At 42.0% G+C, this 22,923-nt stretch overlaps 1 protein-coding gene across 3 annotated transcripts; it reads left to right on the top strand.

Annotated features, from left to right (window-relative positions):
- The first annotated feature begins 82 nt into the window (after positions 1-82).
- asmtl (acetylserotonin O-methyltransferase-like) lies at positions 83-9,448 on the top strand. 3 transcript variants are annotated; one of them, XM_054615611.1, is made up of 16 exons: positions 83-251; positions 923-1,038; positions 1,657-1,788; positions 1,875-1,922; positions 2,015-2,079; positions 2,171-2,235; positions 2,485-2,590; positions 3,110-3,431; positions 3,497-3,739; positions 4,652-4,814; positions 4,908-5,107; positions 5,200-5,332; positions 5,414-5,554; positions 5,732-5,854; positions 6,297-6,543; positions 6,763-9,448. In XM_054615611.1, the coding sequence occupies exons 2-15, from the start codon at positions 946-948 to the stop codon at positions 6,500-6,502; spliced, it is 2,040 nt and encodes a 679-aa protein (XP_054471586.1). In that variant the 5' UTR covers positions 83-251; positions 923-945; the 3' UTR covers positions 6,503-6,543; positions 6,763-9,448. The 3 variants fall into 3 exon arrangements, with proteins under 3 accessions (XP_054471586.1, XP_054471585.1, XP_054471584.1); XM_054615610.1 differs by having other exon boundaries at positions 6,733-9,448; XM_054615609.1 differs by having other exon boundaries at positions 6,297-9,448.
- The last annotated feature ends 13,475 nt before the right edge of the window (positions 9,449-22,923 follow it).

Below are 22,923 nucleotides of genomic sequence, written 5' to 3'. Positions count from 1 at the left end.
TAATATTATCATTATTATCATTGTTGTTGTTATTAGTATTAATAATACTATTGGAGGTCGGAGTAGTGGCTCATAGACATTATATAAGAAGATAAGGTTTCATCCTAACAGTGTGCAAATCGTGGCTCCGCCCACCTTCTGTGACGTCATCACGCAAGCGTCGTGACGTTGCTGTTTCGTGTCCTATGGTCGCGGCAAGCTAGCAAGCAGTTCTGTCACTTTGCTGCCTGGAGGAAGGAACCCATGAGCAGGTGAGAGGCACTGCACTGTCCACAGGAACGGGACGGTCGGACCCGAACAATGTTCTGTGTTCAGGCGTCTCTGTGCATTAAACCATGTGGCTCTTTTGGGGTGACAACTCCAGTATTAGCTGCTATCAGCTGCTAGCTAACAAGTTATAGCTGTATTGAAATGTTTGTTGTGAACTAGTTATGCACGTCATAAGTTAGCTACTTGGTTGTTTTTTAGGATATGCTTGGGACATTATGCATGATGTAACGTTACGTCTCTAGTTACTATGTAGTAATAATAATAATAATGGATTTTATTTATATAGCACACTTTAAAATTCAAAGAAATCTCAAGGTGCTGATATAAATAAATGACTGTAATGTAATGTATTAGTATATATGTTTGAGAAATATTGGTCTAGGGCTGCAACTAACCACTGCTTTTATTCCAGGTTAGTCCATCCTGTTTAAAACAATAATATAATATGCTTGTTTTGTGTAAAACCTAAACTATACCATTTAAAATAACTTGTTTGTCCTTGAATTACATAAATGATTCTCAGCATTGATCGTTGTGTTGATTGACTGATTAATCAGTCCTCCTGACAGCAGCAGTCATCTGACTCGTTTTTGCTGACTCTTCACTTAAACTAGGCTAGATCTAAAATGTTTAACTCTGTTTATCACCTTAGGGAGGATTAACAAGAAGACCACCATGGTGCTGAACCCTGTCATTTCCAAGCTCTCCGGAAAACTGGTTGTGCTGGCAAGTGCTTCTCCTAGGAGACTGGAGATTCTCAGCAATGCGGTATGTTGCCCTCTGGTTAAAATCACCAATGGAATATATACATATATATATATATATACATACATATATCAACTAATGCTCCTTTTATTGTGAAAAAATGTTGAGCAAAAGGTCTCAGCAAGTAAAGAGCTGTCATGTGAATGTATGCATCATTAAAACACTGCTGTTATCAAAGTTACAGTTTTTTAAATTTTAAAATAATAAAGAAGCACACACATCCAGGTGCATTTGTCTTGTGAATCTGTAGAACATATCACATCTCTTACTTTGTCTTATCTGATTATAATGGTGTCAATCATAATGGACATAAGCATAATGAGTTAATAGTTCATTTTTAACTAGATATTGACCAATATCAGCTTATTGAAAACATATCTGTATTGATGTATATGTCTGTCAAAAGTAACAAAGCAATTGCTTTACAAAAGATGTGTTCAGGGTAAATTAGAAACAGTGTTGCACTTGCATATTTGAACATGAAATATCCCACTCAGTATATATCTTAGTCCCAGTTCCTTTTATGTAAAAGATAGATTCAAATATTGATGCCGACATCAAAAGTTCAGTGTGGTTTGGGGTATCATTTCGTGGTTGCTTTCTTTCACTCCTTCATCGCAGGGCTTACGGTTTGAGGTGGTACCATCATGGTTCAAAGAAACTCTCGACAAGGGACTTTTCAAAGCCCCTCATGAGTATGCTGTAGAGACGGCCAAACAGAAGGCCCTGGAGGTGGCCAGGAGGATGCCCTTTGTGAGTTAAGCTCCTTGTTGTATGACAGCATGTATTATCCCATCGAATGTCTTATTGAAAACATTTTGTGCGTTCATTTTCTTTAGAAACACCTGAAGACTCCGGACATAGTGATTGGAGCAGACACTATTGTGGTGAGAGGAGGAAAGCTTTACTGTATTTTATCTGCCTACTCTCTTTTATTTTTTTATTATTCACTCCCGCCACTGATTTTTGATTTCCACAGACTGTAGATGGCATGATTCTGGAGAAGCCAGCGGACAAAGATGATGCTTACAGGATGCTGTCAAGGTGAGTGTGGTTCACGTTGTATTGGAGTTAACATTAGAAGCGGGCGAGGATCTCGTTTACATTTCCGGGTTTCTTTCTCCTTCTCTTCCAGCTTGAGCGGTAAAGAGCACAGCGTCTTCACTGGTGTCGCTCTTGTCCTCTGCCATGAGAAAGAAAGTAAGTGACAGCGGAATAACAGTTTGACTTACAGATTGTTTTCTGTCTAAATTAAATGAAGCAAACTCTTTAAAACGTTTTATCTTCTTTTATTAAATGCCCATCTGTGGGGGAAAACTATACATTCATGTACTGTAGGATTCCAAACCAGTTTCTTAAATATGCTGTATATGGGAGGCCTTTACTGGCCAATGGTAGTGTTTGCAGTCGTGGACAGTAACATTTCATTTCTAAACCCCCCCACCCCAGACGAAGTGGATTACCAGTTGATTGAATTCTACGAAGAAACAAAGGTGAAGTTTGCTGATCTCTCAGATAATATGCTGTGGGAGTACATCAATAGCGGTGAACCCATGTGAGTAGGCAAGCTTTTGAACTTTCACATGTTTTAGCAGCTGCTGATTACTCTTTGTGTAGTAACATAACCAGGCATTTGCTCAACGGAGGTCATTTAGTAGATGTGGCATTCACAGAGCTGTGGCATTTTTGGACTTTGGTGCCTGAGTTTAGTGTTAGCTGTGTTTGCCTTGTCCTGCTTGACATGGAATGTGTAAGCAAAAAGATAAATTGACCGGGTTGATTTGTTCTGCAGAAGAAGTGTCAGCAGAAATTGCACACACACACACACACACACACACACACACACACACACACACACACACACACACACACACACACACACACACACACACACACACACCTTTTTGGTGTTTGCAACTGTTTTTGTACTAATCTGTCTCTCTCTCTCTGTCTGTCTGTCTGTCTGTCTGTCTGTCTGTCTGTCTCTCTCTCTCTGTCTGTCTGTCTGTCTGTCTGTGTGTGTGTGTGTGTGTGTGTGTGTGTGTGTGTGTGTGTGTGTGTGTGTGTTTTTCAGGGACAAGGCTGGAGGCTACGGTATCCAGGCTCTCGGTGGAATGCTGGTGGAGTACGTCTATGGAGACTTCCTTAATGTTGTGGGTTTCCCCCTCAACCACTTCTGCAAACAGCTGGACCTTATTTACAACCAATGCGCCTCCTCCTCGGATCAGGAGAGCACGTCCGTCCAGCTGATCCACATCGGCGCTCAAACTACCTCGGTGCTCACACAGCCCCCGCCCAACCTGCAAGCTAAATCCACCCACAGTCCCAGCTCCCCCGCCAAACACAATCCCACACTCACCTCCAGCCTGAACTCTTCAGCCGGTCCCCTCCAGGAGGTTAGTCGAGCACAACCTGTTACCTTTTTTGTCATTATCTATAATTAACAGTCTCCCATTTATAGGTGAAAAAGAACGGCAGTGAAAGTGAAGCTAATGGGAGATCCTGGACATTGGTGAACAGCCTGTCTAAACACACAGAGGATAGAGAGGGTTTGCTGAGAGACTCTGATAATACAACAGTACCGCCTGTGACCAGCAGAGGGCAGGTGATTGAGCTCAATGTGATGGAGCAGGAGGACAGTGAGCCGAAAACAGAAGACTTGCAGCGAATTATTGATCTGATGGATGGATTCAAAGCCTCAAAGGTATTATTACAGACAAACAGTGTATTCTTATATTGCGAAAGCTTTATGTTTGTTTGTAGTCAAGTATAACTAAATGATTGTTATTGTTGTAGTTCACATCTAGATGTAGTAAAGCATATAGCTCAACTTAAAGGGACAGTTCACCACTAAAATCCATAATGCATATTTTTCCCTTTACCCATAGTGTTATTTATCAATCTAGATTTGGTGTGAGTTGCCTAGAGTGAGAGATATTGGCCCAAAAAAGTGTCTGCCTTCTCTCCAATATAATGGGAGTATATGGCACTTGGCTTGTGGTGCTCAAGGCGCCTAAAATCATGACCCAGTTACTCAAGATTACTCCGCTGGGCTAGCTAACGTTACCGCTCAGTCAAGCAGGAGGCAACTAATGTTTACATCCAGCGCCATCACGAGCATGAGTCTCTCAGCCACGAGTAGATGCACGCTTCTTCCTGCGCGGTGAAACGGTAGAAAGAAAATTCTTCCTTCCTGTAACTGCTCACAACAAGGTCTGTGGATTCTCTAGATGGATAGATGGCACTACAGGTAAGAGGGAAAATATGTATTTTTGATTTTGAGGTGAACTGTCATTCAAACATTTGGGAAAATACACTTATTTGCTTTATTGCTGAGAGATACATTAGAAGATTGATACCACTTTCATATATGTACATTAAAGCTCAACTTAAAGAGTCTCTTATTTGGTTAATCTGTTTTTAAAAAGTATAGAAAGGACTAGTTGGGGTTTTGTTGGGGGTTATGTGTGGGACTCTATTCCTTTATTTTTTTATCATTTGCATGCGTTTCATGATCTGCGAGCACAAGGCAGTCTAAAATCACACCAGTGCATTCACATAAATTAAATTGCACTTCAGCTTCAGTATCCTTTCCACCTTTCTCAAAATGTTTCAGGCACTGTTTACCGCATCCAAGATGTGTGTGTTTGACCTGCTACAAAGCCGGCCAGGGCTGGACGCAGTGCAGGTGGCCGGGGAGATCAAAGCCTCTGTGAAGGGCACCGAGTGCCTGCTAGAAGCCTGTGTGTCTCTGGGACTGTTGAGGAGCAGAGAGAGAAGTGAGTCAGACCGCGTCACTAAACGAGATAGCATTTAAAACTACACTTTAAATCAACCTATTGCATGTTTTATGATGTCTCTACTCCTTCCAGCGTGCCAGAAGCCGGCGTTCGAGAACACCGATCTGGCCACTCACTTTCTGCTGACGGATGCTGCCTGCTCGCTGCGGGGCTACATCCAGCGTTGTGACGACACCATGTGGCCTCTCTTCTCCCATCTTGAAAGCGCTGTGCGGGAGGGGGCCAGCCAGCGTGAACGGGCTTCTGGCAAGACATCCAATGATATGATTCAGGTGATAGAGATAAGTTTTGAGTTGGATGGATAAAAATTGAAAATAATAAAAAATAAAAATTTCCATCCATCTCATTTGTTTCTGTTTTAAAGGATACTCACAACAGCAGTCAAGAGGTCAAACTGAGATTCATGAATGCCATGCACAGCATTGCTAAAGTAACAGGAAAAGCTGTAGCAACAGCCTTTGACCTCTCCAGGTTTAAAACTGCTTGCGACCTCGGAGGTAAGGAGAGAACGCAAAGGTTTGAAGTTGTGTCCTAGAGTAATTAACCATTCTTTAACATATCATCTTTTTTTCCCCCAGGATGCACTGGTGCCATGGCCTATGAGTTTACCAAAGCCCATCCCGGGTTGTCTGTAACAGTGTTTGACCTGCCAGCAGTGGTTGAAATGAGTGAGCGTTTCCATCCTCTGCACAAAGACAACAGGGTTTCATTTGTAGCAGGTCAGCATGTGTGTATGTGTATGTGTGTGTGTGTGTGTGTGTGTGTGTGTGTGTGTGTGTATGAAATGACACTCTGTTCAATGACAGAAAGCCGGCTTCTGCCGTCTCAGATATCCCAGTAACACCTCCTTCACTCTGTGACTGTAACGCATGGCTTTCTCCTCTCATCGTGAACAGGAGACTTCTTTAAAGACGAGCTGCCCAAAGCAGACTTGTACATCCTTGCGAGAGTTCTCCATGACTTGCCCGAGGAGAAAGTTCATATTCTGCTGAGTAAAATCGCAGATTCCTGCACACCAGGTAAAATTCTTCAAACTTTCTTTTTTTTTTACCACATGTTGACCGAACGATGAATGCTAACATATTTAAAATGTAAATGCATGTTCAGTAAAACAATCTCAGTCATGTATCAGTGAAACTCGGGCAGTTTTTCATTTCCAGACTGCAGCAGCTCAGTTTTAGCCCACAAGGTGATAAAATCATATCTACAGTAACATCAGCTGCTGTAGACAGTGTTCAACTGATTTAAAGCGTTTTTTGTGATCTATAATACAGCACTTTGGCAAGAAGAATGAGGCAAGTTCAAAAGCCAAGCCAAAATACCAACTTGATGGCATTTTTTTGTTTTCCCTCTTGATCTTTATTCTTTGCCTAAAGCAAAGGAAAAGGCAAAACCACCACTAGTGTGGTCTCTAAAGTCGTATTCCCGCATACAAATCATGCACTTTCCCCATACTGCCAGGCTGCGGACTCCTGCTGAGTGAGATCTTCCTGGATGAGGACAGAGGCGGCCCGAGGCGCTGCCTGCTCCAGTCCCTCAGCATGAGCGAGGGGAGGCAGAGGAGCGCGACGGAGTACGGTCTGCTTCTGAAGAGCCATGGGTTCATAACGGCACACGTCAGACACACGGACAGCCTCCTGGATGCCATGCTCTGCATCAAAGCATGACCGACGACTGCCTCGACAACACTGTATTGAAGGTCTACACTGTGGGTAACCTTTTGGCAAAAATCAAGGACTTAGGTCAGGAATGTTTTCATGAGGAAGTGTGAGTCTGTAAAGAAGCCTCTGTGAATCAAGTGAACAAAGAATCAGTTCATGTTTGAGTTATTGGGACACAAAGCAGAGAGAATATATTTTTTTTGTACAAGCATTCTGTAATTTCCCTGTGCTCTCAGGTCTTGAACATGTCTTCTGTTGGGCCTTAGGATGTACTGCGCTCATAGCCGTGACCGCGTTGGACAGACACACGGTCCGCTGTGCCCTGCAGTCTCTGAACATGCTCGGCCAGACTGAGGGGATAGAGAGGACAAAGAGCCTGTTCGCTCTCTATGCCTTTTATTACCTATAATATGTATCATCTGAATCGTGCACACGAATGCTCCTGTTTTTCATTCATTCCTTTTATTTGTGTTTGTTCAGTTCTGGCCTTTTGATCTGTGGTTGGAAAAAGTAATGAGAACCTTTACTTTAAGTCAAAGTAGTAATGCCACAATAGGTATTTCAAAAGTTGACTTAAGCCAAAGAACATAAGTATAATCAGGAAAATGAAATTAAGCACAAAAAGTAAAATATCTCGTAATGAAGGATGGTGGTTTGAATAATGCTATTAAAATTGGATGATTATTTCTGATTTAATTAAGTTGTATGTTGATTTATCAGGTTAAGGTGGAGCTCATTTAAAAAGATAATCAATTATTTACGAATTATTAATGCAAATTTCCCTGCTGCGGGACTAATAAAGGATTATCTTGTCTTATCTTATACAAATTATTAAAATATTTGTTTTAGTCCAAAATCTTTCTGTGGTTGGAGTGCAGCTTTCCTCGTTCACCGTGGTCACATGGATGTCTGCTGTGGCCGGAGGGTTCATCCTGCCTGGTAAACACTCTGAAGTGTCACGTCACGCTGATGCAATCTGGATGCAACGGGAGAAAGATGATCAACGAAGAAGTCAAATCCAAGCAGCGTCACTGTCTTGAGTGTCACTGTCATTTTTTCATACGCTGTTGACATGACTTCACGTTTACTTCAACTCTGTAGGGGGCCGGAGGACGAGGATGAGGGTGGGTTAGCCTTTTTCAAACCGAGCGAACTCCGAGGCATGGGGGGGGCATTCGTCTAAACACGGCATACACTACTGCCACATTTGGCCTACTCTGTCATAATTGCTCCTGATGATCAAACTGATGACTACTTATTCCTCTGACGCTAATCTACCCCCAAATCAGAGCTGCAGAGAAAACACTTTGCTTGTCATGGTGTTTTTTACCTACAGTAGACCCGGCTTAGAGACATTTGATACTCTAGAAATGGAACCCAAATATTTACTCTGCAGTTGAAAGCATTGCACAGCGCTTTAGTCCCTTGCAGTGTCAGTAAACCTCCTCAAGATGGCATCACAAACCTGCAGAAGGCACGCACACATAGTTCCTGTTCTGTTGACTAATTATTTCCAGTGGATGTGTGCTGTAGAGATTGTTTTAACATTCAGAACTATTCAGGCTTATGTTGCAGAGTTTTGGAACTAATCTCTGCTTTATTCATAAGGTCTGATAGGAGAGTCTCTTAAAGCATTAAAGACCCCATCCCTTAATTCCTTACAGATATTCCTCTTTCATTTCAGTTTTTGATGCAGCTGGTAAGGCAGCCAAACAGCTGATGGAAATGTGGGGAATATCTCTGGCCAGGAGAAATGGCTCTTATTCTTTGTGACACTGAGAGTATATCTGGACTACTCTTCATGTTGGATCCATCTCTTTAAGTATTTTCCCCAGAATGGTAATGAGGGTGGTCATGTTATTCATGGCTATTTTCTTGTCAGTCCGGGCTCAGGCTCTCAGTAACATCCAACTGATTTCCATGACTCAGATGTTGTTCCGTCAATGAGGAGAGACAGGGGGGGAGGGTGGACTGGAGTTCAAATATGACAGTGTAAATCACAAAAAGGTTTTTTTTTTTTATTGTTAACACACTGGATGCATCAAAACATACCATGCAGTAGTGATTGCGAAAGTCTGTGTGGATTCAATGAACCCAGTGCACACGTTCGTGCTTCACTGACCAGATACACAAATGGTCGTGTCTCTTGGAGAGCGTCAGAATGGTGAAACACAGATGGGCGTCACAAATCAAACGGCCGGGCCTTGTTGTCCCCTTTAACCCCCATTCCAAGATCTGCATATCCGTCCTCTGCCATTGTCCCATCTGCACCCGCTCACCCTCAAGTGCCTCGACCAACTTTTTTTCTTTTTTTGTGTACGAGCATCAACAGCAAAGCCTGCGCAAGGCCCTTTCTTTTTTTGTTGTATCTAATGAAAACCATTCAAGTCAATCAAGTTTACCAGAGACCAAAGGCCGGTGTAATTTAGGGAAAATTGCTTGAAACTCCAAAGTAATTTTCTGTAATGCGATCTTGCCCGTCGAAACACTGGCCGTACTGTAACGTGTCGGATAAGAGCTCAGTCATTTTCTTCAAATGCAGTCCTGACAAGCAGCGCGGATATCCACCTGCAAGCAATCATCATTCTCTTGTTAAGTGCTTTGATATTAAAATGAGTGATTTAAGAGCGCTCGCTGCTAGGAGATAGCGACTCCAAAACACTTCCATGTGTTGATAGGAAGGATAAGCCGGGTGTTTGGGAACCATGTGTTGTGTTTGAACGGCCAGTGAAAACACACTATGGCTATAAGTCAAGACTTCTCTGTTTCAGGTGAATAAACAGGCCGTGCATTGAACAAGAATGATGTAATCAAAGTCTGTTTAATAATGACGAGTGCAACGTTTTATAAGATTTCATATGTGAATTACTTTGTGATGTAAACTTGTGCTTTATTGCAACTTCTAGTGTCACCACTTGGGGGCATCATTGGCTAAAACAATAAAAAATAAACTCCACCAGAGGCTGATTTTATCAAGTTGCATTGTTTGTTGATACTCCTATCAAAGAAACAGGAAAGGACAATTTCACCGCTGAGATATTTTGCATTTTTTGCAAATATCCGTGTCAAACTTTTGAGTTGAAAAATAAATAGTGTCGATGTTACCAGAGCGTCCCTGCGACTTTGGGAAGGATCCACAAGAATGCAAATGGTTGCATGCAGAATAACAAACACTCTCTAATCAGTCAGTTTTTCTGAATTGCTCTCTCGCAAACCGAACTGGTGCTTATGCACCTGTTCTCAAACAGCGGCCTTTGTTTATCAAAGTCCTGCTCCGTCAACAAACAAGAGTAGAGCGAGATGATGGCTGGCTCCTCCACCCACATCTGATTTCAGCAAATGTGCAGTTGTTCAAAGTGAGTTGTGCTTCATTGATTTGTTTCAAGGCAGAGGAAAAATAACCTCAGGGCTTCTACCAGTTAGAAATAACAATGGAGTCCTTCTCTGCTGTTTGTAGTTTATAGTTGGCCTGACATCAGTAGTAGAACATGGAGGGATTTTCACTGCTGGTTGGGACTGTTTAAAAGAGTTGTACTTTCCAATTGACATGTTGTTCTATCAGATCAGTAATTATGGTCATTGTAATTTAATATTTCAGTGAGTAAGCATAGATTTGCATCGCTTTATGCTTGCTTTTCTTTGTGGTCCTCCATATGATTGAAGCGTTTCTTGATTTGTCTGACTTAAAGATTTTAAATAACCTAATGGTTCCACATTTTTGAAAATATGCTTTTTTTTTTTTCTTCCAGAGAGTTAGAAAAGAAGATATGATACCACTCTCTTGTTTGGGCCCTAAGCAATGTAAGGAAGTGATTAGCTTAGCTTAGCATGTTCAACCTGTACACAAACAGAAATATAAAAACAAGTTGTGTTTTAAGGGGAAGTACATGTCGGTACTTTTAGGTAAAAGTGAATCCCTGGAGTCTCCTCTGGTTGCCTGGCAACCTCATGGTGACAACAAGACTACAGGAGTTACAGCCGGTTGTCCTCTGTGAAATCACAACTTGTCATTTTTTCAGTTGTGTTTATGTAAAACATGCAAGATATAACATGCAAGCTAATTACCGGGGAGTGGAGAGCAAGGTAGTTCTCCAATCAGAGGGTCGGTGGTTCGATACCCGGCTTCGGCAGTCGATGTGTCCTTGGGCAAGACACTTAACCCCAAGTTGCTCCTGAAGGCTTGCCATCGGTGTGGACTGGATGATGAATGTTAGTTAGAGTCTGATGGTGGCACCTTGATGGTAGCCTGTCATCAGTGTGTGAATGGGTGAATGATATGTAACATACTACTGACTGTAAGTCGCTTTGGATAAAAGCGTCTGCTAAATGACTGTAATGTAATGTAATTAGCTTTAGAGGGGTTATTAGCCGTTATCCAGCATAGATAGGACAGAGCTGTTTCCCCCGTTTACAGTCATTATGCTAAGCTAAGCTAACGGCCTCCAGGCTTCAGCTTCATAGTAAGGGCACAGACAGCAATCATCTAACTTTTTGCAAGAAAGGAAATAAGCGAATTTCTCTCCTTCAAAGAAAAATAAAACATCATTACCATATGTCCATTTGATTGCTCATAACTTCCAACTTTCACTGAAGAATATCTGAACATCAGCAGCGTAATGGGGAACACGCCGCCATTCAGCTCACAATCAGAACCCATTTGGCCCCTGCTAAAAGCCAACAACAGTCTCATTAACATATGGAAATATTAGTTGCGGTCAAATACGAGAGACCGCCTCCCCTTCCTGTCTCCATGTGATGTGTGAGGTGTCACTCAGAGGTACAGTAGGGGAGGAGACTCACTGTGCTGAAATGGTTGGTGACAGGGCTTTCATCCGACCCACTGAGGGCTCTTTGTTGTTATTTTGGGAGCTCTCGTGGGTGCAATCTGAGAGAGCAGCAGACAGACGGGTCTCATCTCTGCACGAGCACTCACACACACACGCACACACACACACACACACACACACACATTAGGAAGATATGCACGTGCACACACTAACAGGCACCTGCATATACAAAAAAATAATAATAATGACATGCACACTGTCATGTCAATCAAATTTGTTGCTTTTCTGCAGGTATGTGTGCATATGGAAAATCCATTAATTCCCAGTAATGAAGACATCATTTGAATATTTCAAAACAGAAGAATTATTTGTTCCATGTGCTGCACTACAATATGTGTGGAAGCCATGAAAAGAAAAAAAAAAAGGATTTTTTTTTTTACGAGATGAAAATAAAAACAATCAAGGGAGAGCCAAAATTAATCATAATTACTAGTATTTTTTTTACTTTTAACTTTTTTTTCTATTCTATTACTATTACCTTTTTTCAGTCTCAGAAGTAAAAAATCTTCCATTTAAAGTCTTAAAGGAGCAGTGTGTAGGATTATAGGGGATTTATTGGCAGAAATGGAATTTAATAATTATAACTATTTTTTCTTTAGTGCATAATCACCTGAAACTATGTATTGTTTTTATGTATTTTTTATTGCCTCTGAATGAGCCCTTTATATCTACATAGCTAGCAGGTTCTCTTCACACAGTCCTCCATGTTGCAGCGCCAAGTTTCTACAGTAGCCCAGAATGGACAAACCAAACACTGGCTTTGGAGAGGGCCTTTTTTCTGGAACCTGAAGGCCACCGTAGTTCTCTGACATTCTTGGAAAGGGAGGGGTGAGCGGTTAGCTACGTAGCTGGGGGTTAGGGTTAGCTATGTTTCATGTATGATCTTAATACTTTGAGCATGAAAGCTAAATATGATTCACCTCCATTGTTTGGGGCGGTGGCAGACGTTTCAGAGCTGGATAATTCAAAACATAAAACTAAAATTATCTGCACGGCTAGATACATTTTTTGTAATTTAGGTTAACTTACCCTTTAAAGAATTAAAAAAACTGAAAACAAACAACAACATATTCCTTGCCACAATTGCGCGTTTGAAATTTACAGCGCATCAATGGAAATGAAAGCCTCCAGTTAACAGCTTAAGTCTATTTGATTTTGCTTTCAAACGGCAACAACGATCATAACCTTTGACAGTGTAAGATGCAAAACAAAAATGTTTAGCCTATCAGTGGCTCGTGCCGATAAGATATTTACGGGGTTGACAGAGTTGTCTTTGCGTCTGTCTCGCCGTCTGTTGATCGCGAGTTGAAGGTGCCTCGGCGGCGGCCTCTGACGCCGATCACAGGCGGCTGCTGTTTAAAACAAGAAGAGGAGACGCGCTCCTCTCGCTGTGCGACGATGACCCCTTTGCTCCTCACCCCCACCGGCAGCAGTTCATCCTCCACACAATAACAATCAATCCCCTCCACATCTGACAGAGCCGACGAGCAACTTTTTAAAATGATATGCATCTCCTGCTGGTCCCATGGCAACCGCCTTGACTTTATTGTTGCGTTTTCTTTGATCCCTGCCAAGCTTTGATTCACTTTCTCTTTCACCCTTTTAGCTAAACATATCATGTGAATTCGAAGCTTTGTTCCTGACAGTCCCCGTCTTACCTCGCTCTCTCCACAGGCTCCTGACGCCTCCCAGAGGAGCCGCAGAAGGAGGAGAGGAATTCCACTGGATTCAAAGACTTCTCCGGGTTTCTTTTGACTCTTCCCGCCTGCGTTGCCTTCCCCCCTGCCCCAATCTTTCGTGTTGACCTGCTCCTCGTGATCCCTCCTGCCAAACTTCAGGAGGAGGGGGGGCTGCATGTGCCACGAGCATGGCACATTACATGGGTGCATGGAGGGGTTTCCAGTTCCAATCGTATAGTTTATTCTGCACGTCCAGGCAATTTGATTCAGTGGATGCAGAGGATGATCTTTTCTCTGATTCACTAGGCGTTTTATCATCAAGTTTGTCGACAGAGCCGTAGAAAAGTCGCCAGGTGTCTCAAGAGCTCGAGCGTATCCTTATAGATTCCATTGAGAAATGCATCGTAGGCACTTTGCCACGCTTTTTGAGTTTCGTCTTCAAAATAAAGCAGTGGTATTATATCTGAAGGACTTCCACCAAATGAGAAGGTAATGAAAAATGAAAAGTGTGTTTTCTCAGTACCATCTGGTTTCAATCGCAGCAATATCCTAAACATGACCGGTTTCTTGAGTCGGCTACCCTCGGCTTGCCTCCCAGATGTTAGGCACTCATTATTCCAGTCAGGCCTCTCCGCCAGCAACACAAAATAATCCAACTTTTTCACCAGGCGAAGTCCAAATGGAAGTCAGATATGCACCCGTTCACTTCATTATCACTTAACGATAGCTGTTTTCACTGTTTTAATGTGGTTCATGACGTACGATTTAACCTCGTCACTAATACAACTACGAGGCAAGTCTTCTTTTAGGTGTCTGACTTTTAAGTCCACTCAAAACCCTTGTTACAAAAATCAGGAAGAGTAGAAATACTCACATTTTTACAACACAGGCATTTTCATTTGTGCAGGTTATGTCTGTCACAAAGGAACGATAGCAAAAAATACAAAAGTAAGATGTTTAAAGTAATTTAGTTCATCACTCCACCAGCCTCCATTACTCCATTGTGTTTGTGCCGTGTAACATAACCTCAAAGGCTCCATCCTGTTTAAAAGAACTAAAGGTGTCTTAACACATCAATATATCACTTTAAAATTGTTTGGCATAATAACCGTTAACCAATTAAACTACTGAATAGTTTGTAAGACCGCCTGCCTCCGTCTCAAGCCACATGCACTCTGAAATCAGTACAAATCAGCACCACATTTTCCCATAAACTCCACTACTAATGTGCTGCAAAGAGGGCGTCGCCTCTTGACAAAAGCCCCGAGGGATAACTCCAGCAATTAGAACCTGGGCAGCCTCACATACAGCTGCACTATATGTAGCTCTGTAAAAGCTACTAAAACGCCATCCTTTGGTAAACTCACACATTTACCTCCGGTGACAGTCAATAAAAAGTCTCACTGTATGTCATAGAGGCACGTGTTGCAGTAGAGATGGGATGGCTTTCTCTTAGCCCTCCACTATTTTGGAGTACGCAAGGCTGTGACATGCTTCCTTTAGAAGAGTTTAATACATACTTTATGAAAGGCCCTGCACATCTGCACAGGTGTTTTCTCTCACGCTCGCTAATAAGACCTCCGCCCAGGTTGGAGCTGGGCGGGGCTAAGCTGGGAATGATGTCAAATCCCACGTAGCTGGGAAAACGATGAAGGCGTACGAGGCTCCGTCCCAAACAGGTGCATCAAAGCTAACAGCAGCGCAGCACGGGAAGCAAGAGAGACACAGTGGATGAAAAAACACCTGCGTGTCATTTGTTAAAGTGACAAAACACTCTGGTCATGAGATGTATTTAAAGCAGTTCAACAGAATTGCTGAATCACTCTATGAATGCGCTGATCTCGCTGTGTTGTGGGAATCAAACCCACATGACACAGTGTGGTGGCTCTGCTGCCACAAGTGCAGTCTGATGAGCAGCGGTGACACTGATGAGGAAGCCTCGCTTTCCTAATACTCTAAAGGGACATAAATCACTTAACTATATTAGAGTATTTTGTTTAGTAAGTGCTCATAGTGCAGCATTTTAAGACAAATATAGTTACGATAAAGTGGATGAGTAAGTGACTACTTCTCCTCTTTTCCCTCACTATACTAAGTCACAAATAAAAATGATACTGACATGTTGGATATTTTCAACATGAATGTATAAATCTAACGGACTGACTAACTATTTGATATAGATTTTAGCGTTATAAATGATCGGACGATTCGACAAAGAAACAATGTTTTAATTCAGCTTCTATGCAAATATTTTCATGAATGCACCAACAAGCGGATCAAAGTTGATGTTTGTGTATTACTTTTTCCTTCCATTGTGAATTAATATCTGGCAAACCGCTAAGCACTTAGGCAGATATTTAGAAGAGTGAGACCTTGAATATACCGCCTATTAAATGAATGACAACCATGTGTGCAGTGCAGCAAGTACAGCAGTAATGCAATAATTGCTTTTCCACAAATTAGGAGATAGAAGAGAAGGGCTTGAATGAATTGAAACCAATGTTTCATTGATGACCACGTTCAGTTATGTGTAGTGTAATATGGGCTTGTAGGTTACACAAAACCAAATGTTGTTTTATGAACTGTAATGTATTAATATTGGCAGACAGAATGAAAGTATGATGACCCACACTTGATGATGAGTTAGTCGCAGAGGAGATGTCATCATTTAGACTGTGTGATTGGGTATTAAGAAAGTAAAGTCGTAAGTCCTCAATCGTTTTTAATTAACCGTTATTAATCAAATTGGAATGTCAATACTGACTCTACCCTCAGCACAGTTTTTGTAATATGTTTTTTAACCAATGGAGGGCAGTGTGACTATGATGACAAGCATCATCACAGAGGCTGAGGCCCAAACACGCCGTGTTCAACACCCGGATACGCCGGTGTGTTCGGGCATAAAGGCTATAGAGCAAGATATGTAAAACTACATGTTGATTTCTGTGTCTTCTGCCATCCAGATGTGACACTCTTTACAAGTGTAGATCCATGGGATTATAACCGAATGAAGATAGAGGGAAAATGTTAGATTGTTAAATCAAAAAAGCAAAAAACATTTTGTGATTCATCGTCATATGTTGCAGTCAAGTGTAGTTTTAAGCATGGCTTTTTTCCACGTATACTCCTGGTACTAAACTAAAGTCCATAAGCTCATAAATTGTTTCCATTTTTGCTACATCGTTTTGTGATCAGATTAATATGGGAGTACTGGATTATTATAGATGCCAAGATAATTAATAATGGTCAAGAACAGACTAACAGATAGAATCGTGGTCATTTGTCCACTAATATGATTTTAGCGTGGCTTGTTTAGATATTTTTACTCCTGTTTGCTAAATTCTTCTCTCACAGAATATTCTGCATCTGGAAATAAACATCTACCAGTGTTTTTCTCGCTAATCAATGTTTGATTTTTTTTCTTCTAATATTCCAAGCAGTGTTTGAAGAGCAGCGGCGGAGCCTGGGGACGGTTGGGTGGTGAGCTGAGCCAGGACGGCAGACAGCACCTGAGAGCGAAACCTCAGACCTCGGGGGTAAGACCCACAACACGACCTTTGCAGTCGGAGCAAAAACACAAAGAAACAAAGACTCTTGCCAGGGATTACTAGGAAACAAAGGGGAACTGGTATGGCCTACTGTTCGCACCATTGTGGTGGAGTCATTTTTTTAAAATTTCCATTTATGAACTCACTGATTTATAATAGGTTTTGATCGTGTTGATCATTGTTGTTAGCTCTATTTCTTTTTGCGCGTTGATTTTTTTTACATCCTCATGTTTAATCACAACATATCACTGTTTTAGATCCAACAATTAATTAATTTAGCATTAAATAATATATTTCCTCCCCTTTACACATACTCACACTGCTTATTACTGTTCCTCTTCTGCTGCATTTCTCTGAAGAGCTACTGCAAACAGCTGCCTGATTAATAAGTTAGGCCCACTAAATATGGCTCAGAGTCATGTATCTTTTAAAAACTACTTAATAATGGTAATCAAGATTATCAACAACGTAGCAATTATATCTTTACACTTTCCTCTCTTAATTATGTATCGCTCTCCTTCGCCGTGGATGAAAGGGGCTGCTTTCCCGGTCTCAGGTGGATTGTTCATCTTAAGTGTTAGTGATGGTGTATTTGTATCGCAGCTAAGTCGCGCTCCCTTAAAGTGGCAGCGAGCTAAAAGGGGGCCTGTGCCTCTTCCCGTGTGTGAATCAACCACAATGGAGTTCCTATGTTTTATTTATTGATATGTTTTAGTATGGGGAGGGGGGAGACCTAGCATTCATTATCATAAAGGCCTCCAGACATCAAGTCACACACAAAAGACCCAGCCATCTCACAGTCTCGCACACGCACACAGATCAACACGCGCACGCCCGAGACGAGCAGGCCGCTTTGCCTCAGCGACGCCTCGCCAGGAACCATTGGTAGCTTCAGTGACAGAAGCTGACAGTGTCAAAGTATCTTTGTCTCTCGCACATAAACTGTCCCTGAAGCTGTCGTTGTGAGAGAGATGTAAAACACATTCTATCTTCATAGGGGGGGGGAGGAAGTTGTTTTCATTCCCCACCCTTTTTAAAAAAATATGTCATCTTTTCTGTCAGGGCCCTGGGGCGCCCGGTGGTGCTCGTGTTAGAGGAGGAGCGTAAGCATCTGCAAACCCAGCGGAGTCTGACCATGTTGTACCTGCGCTCGCCTTCATCTCGCTTATTTTGTCGAATGCTCAAAAGCCGTGAATTTTCAGACAGCCGCGTTGTCATCTGAGCCGCGTGAGTGTGAATCTTTATGCCAGTAGGAACAGATGTTGGGGAAAGAGTCAGTAAAAACTCAATATGAACCCTGCAGAGGCCTCTCTCTCTCTGTTCAATTATTTAGAGTCAAAGAAAAAGAGGCATGGAGTAACGTATTTCCACAGAAGTGTTCGGCAGGAATGAATAACATATTTATCTAGTCTCATCTTTGCCAAATAGCCGGAAATGGAAACAAATACCTTCAATCTGGTGTTTTTGGTTTTTTTCTTGAGCGGCTGCTATGTGTACTAGTGCAGTCGTATTGAAAAATTCCTCAGGACCAAAAATTATGGAAGTGCTGACAAGCGGAATTTTTCATGGTATCTAGATCTAGTACACTTGGCAGTTTCAGGCAAAGCTTATCCTCCCTCTCGTCTCATGTGATGGGAGGGAGAGGAGGAGGAGAGAGAGAGAGAGAGAGAGAGAGAGAGAGAGCAGGAAAAAGTGCTCACCTATTTAATTTGATTAGAGATTAGAAGAGGAAAAGAGTCACAATTCCTCCCTGGCACGTCGCTACCTGGCGCACTCTGAACCTGATTTTATAAAGAGATGTCACAGCTGAGCGCCGCGGTAATGCCTGTAATTACTCTGAACTCAAATAAATAAATAAATTTGCTTTTGCTTTGTGAAAGTCTGACAGGTTTTTCCAACATCCTTCACTGGCAGAAATTGCAGTGTGCGCACACAGGCGTGTACTTTTTTTTGTGGCTGTGTGTTTGCGCGCGTGTCTTTGTGTGGGTGTCTTTGTGTGTATACATATAGTGAGGCACTTGTAAAGGAGAAATTCAGACAGGATGAAATTTTGACAGCTACAGTATAGCTTGTTTTCCCCCTCTCTTCTTTCTATTTTGACTGTGATAATCTCCGCTCAGCCGTGCGCGCTGATGGCAAAGCTCCATTTGAGACTGATGATGTTCGAGGTGCAAGCTTTGTAAATAATAAGGTTAGAGTTTCTACACAGTTGCCAGTGCTGCGACTGATCTCGCTCCTACAATTGGCTGTGACCTCACCTGCTCACCCATGCTGTCATCACTGAGGGTGTATCTACTACAGCAGCAGTAGCAGGCGATTAGATCATCCACTCTGGTCATAGAAGGAGACATCCAGACAAATGCTGCTCTGCTGAACTAAAGGAGGTCTGAAGCACGTTGTCATGAAGGTTGGCTCCTTGACTTTTGATATTGTTCAACTGCAAAAGTGGTTTCATATATCACATTATAGAATGAATAAAAACTCTGAATCTCAAAAGCTCAAAAAGCAACCAGCCTCTTTGCACGCAGTCATACTTCTTGGAGTGGCAGATGTTCCAATTTGAACAGTGTATGCTATCCATTACTTTTATAAGCTTTATTTTAGCTAACTATTTTAACTGTTTATACATTACTTTTAACTATTTTAGCTAATTGCTTATAAATTACTTTTAGCTAACTATTTCAACTGTTTATACATTATTTTTAGTTTACTATTTGAATTGCTTATGCATTACTATTAGCTAACTATTTTATTTATTTTTATTTTTTATACATTACTTTTGGCTAACTATTTCAACTTTTAACTAACTATAAACAGTTTATCCATTACTTTTAGCTAACTATTTCAAACCATTTATCCAAACGTTGAGCTATCTATTTAAATTGTTTATCCATTACTTCCACCTAACAATTTTAATTGTTTCTCTCAGCACACACTCAGCTAAACTATATAAACAGAATTCTTTCAGCTATTCCAGCCATTTATCAGTAACTATAAGCTAACTATTTAAACTGTTTATGCCCTACTTTTAGCTAAGTACCTTAAACAATCATCCATTACTTTCAGCTATCTATTTTCATTCATTACTTTTAGCTAACTAATTTAGCAAACTATTCCAAGAGTTTATCCATTAATTTAAGTTAAGTATTTCAAGAGTTTTTCCATTACTTTCAGCTAATTTACCGTCCTTTATTACTTTACTTCAGCTTAACTATAAACAGGTTACTTTTAGCTATTTCAGCCATTTATCAGTTACTTTTAGCTAACTATTTAAACTGTTTATCCACTACTTTCAGCTAAGAGCATTAAACAGTTATCCATTACTTTTAGCTAACCATTTTAACTTTACCTAACATTTGCTAATTAATGCTTACATTAGTCCTCACCCATCCACCATTGCAACTTCGATGTTCACTTTTTTTAAAACAAACTAAATAAATTGAGCTACCCCACAATCCTACCCCCTGGTTCAGTAGAAGTAGCCTATCCCCTAGGGTATAAGTTCCCTTAACATGGAACAGAATTAAACTGTTCAGGTGTAACTAATATTTTTTTTACGCCATCTTTAAGTCTGAAAACATAATCCTGATAAAGTCATTAGAGTTATCTCAGGAAGGGCTTGGACAAACATTTCTAACAGAAAGCTTCCGAGAATGCCTTTGCACAGGTGGTAAATGAAGAATTAACCACACGAAAATAGTGAAATACTCGCCTGCTAACATTTTGCATGAAAACTATTCATACCTGCAGCAAAGCCTTTGCAACACTTTTTCCAATCAAAGATCTGAATAGATCTGCGCAGGCAGAGGGCCAAATACCATGATCCTATGACCCAGAGCGTCTGGCAGTCTGTCTGTTGTATGTTGTAGTTGTTGGATTTTTCTAAGCCACTGTGAGGAATTTTTGAGTTTCCTTCTGGCAAAATGCTCTAAGTGAATTTTCCTTTGGTAAACAGTTATGTAGTGTTTATAACTGGGGCTATTTATTGTGAAAGGCTGACTTTGTCAAGGTTAAAGGATAATACAGTAAGTAATTTCTGTCTTGGGTAAATCTATGGATCACAACATGATCACAACATGATAAATTGATGCCTTTATTCGTGGTGCTCTGAAAAATATACCCAGTTCCGAAAAAAGGTTTTGTTGCTTTTTTGCCAAGTAATATTTACGCTCTATGTGAAAGTTTAGAGCGCTGTCTGGTGTGGTGGGTCTTATCTACAGTAACTACACAGACAGGTGGAAACCATGCTGAAGCCACCAACCAACCAGTTTCCCCATTGCGATTGCAACCGTGCAAACGTCTGGGACTTTACACAGAATCATAATCCTTCTACCAAGAAAACGCATCTGCTTCCCCCCTCACTGTCTCACCACTGCCTTTCCTCTTGGTGTCCATTTCCTCACACTCTGGTCAGTGACTGTCAATCAGCAGCTTCTTGCACAATTTGGCACTAAATATCTTCATGCTCACCATGCATTTATATCCCACGAGTCCCCCTGTATGCCAAAGCAGTATAGGAGCAGACACACCTCTTAGGCTAAGCCAGTGTTCGGGATGCTCTTTACCATCATGATTAGGGATTCACATGTGCATACTGGAGCAAGTATAGTCCCCTTTTCCCAGACGAAGCCCTACCATATAAATTATACATGGTGAAACAATCTTTAAACATGTTCATTAAAGACAACGCTTTCTTTAAAAAAAAAAAAAAAAAAAAAAAAAAAAGCAAATCTCCATACAACTCCCCCTCCTCTCTGTGCTCTTTTCCCGTACCCTCTTTTCCCAGTCAACTGGTACCTGTGAGGAGAGAGACGGAGACAGTGCCTCAGCAACCTTGACTGGGAGACAAGCAGGAGACACATGCGTGACTGGATCGACTTCGCCTGTGATGGCTGTTAGCTAGCTCCCCCTCCAGAAGCCGCCTGCCTGCTGATGTGCCATTACTCGCTCTGGAGGAGATGCTTGTGTGGAGGGTGACACGTTATTATCCTTTAATCTCGGTCTCAGCTTGTTGAGCATCAAATTGAAATATCCTGAACAGATGTAAAAACACATGTGAGCCTGGGCGCGCAAGCTGTGCTGCGCTTTGTTTCATCTATCCGTGATGTGAGCCTTAAGGAGAAGCTTTTTAAAATTTCATCACTATTCAAAAGGATAATTAATACGTACCCCCAGGCTTTGATTATGCGATACCCAGTGTAGTGCTGGTGTTGCCATAATGAGCCACTCATCAGCGCTCTGCCTGTGCCTCCAACAAACATACAGTTTGCATTAGGTACTTAAGATTCTGCTAAGGAACCATCACGCTTGTGTGTGTGCTTATATTTATATGTAGCCGCCTGTGCATGCATGTGAAGTGTGTGTCCCCTTCTAATTTGCAGCACAATGCTATAGGTTAGATCACACTGGTTGTTGCAGTTTGTTTACAAGAGGACCCCTGTCAGATTGTCAGCAGATAGCTGGGCCCTTTTCTATAAAGCCTGCCTCTGCCTACACCCACACACCCCTCCCTCCCTCCCTCACACACACACACACACACACACACACACACACACACACACACACACACACGCACACAAACACACACACACACACACACACTCTCCAACTCGTTCCCAGCCTAAAAGCTGGCGAGGAGAAGGGTGGTTGTCAGCGAGTGGGTGCTGAGGGGACGCGGCAGCGAGATGGACAGGCAGGTGGAGACTGACAGGCCACGGAATGCGAAGGGGAATATCGGGGAGTTCACACATAATGAGACCTGTCAATTTGAATGCCTCAAGGCTAAGCAGCGTGCGGGTTTCGTGGCTGACGACCGAGGCGGCCATTTCTTCTTGTGGAACAATATTTCAGTGTAATATCTCGACCTTGACCCCCACCAGTCTCTAAACAACACTGTTACCGCAGCAATTACTCGTTGCCAGGATATAACCACTGCTTTCTGTTTTTTAACTGTGACCTACTTGTTTTAAAGGGTTTGTATCAACATCTGTAAACATTTCCCCTTCTGGTGTATCACTGAGGGTGCAGTCGAACCCTACCCAAGGTGCATCTCTCTTGTGTGTCGGACTGACAGATAATAGGACATCACTGTCACAGGGGCAGGGATGTCCACTGGCTTCCTATTTCCTATACAATGTGCTGCTTCTACTTAAAGATACTCAGGGATCCTAGTCCAAAGAAGTGGGGTACATAGGGAATAGAGAGTGTCATCAGAGATTTGCCCAGGGCCTCAGATAGCCTGTGATGGCGCTTTAGGGATTTTAGCATGTTCACCAGGCCCTGAAGTGACACGCCGAAGAGGGGGCACCGGGACCCGCTGACAGCAGACGGACCTGTGCTACTCCTCTGTCCTT

This window comes from Anoplopoma fimbria, chromosome 16, assembly GCF_027596085.1.
Source record: "Anoplopoma fimbria isolate UVic2021 breed Golden Eagle Sablefish chromosome 16, Afim_UVic_2022, whole genome shotgun sequence".
Classification (NCBI taxonomy): domain Eukaryota; kingdom Metazoa; phylum Chordata; class Actinopteri; order Perciformes; family Anoplopomatidae; genus Anoplopoma; species Anoplopoma fimbria.
Note: the sequence above shows the minus strand (reverse complement) of the source record. Positions and strands in the feature narration are given on the sequence as shown.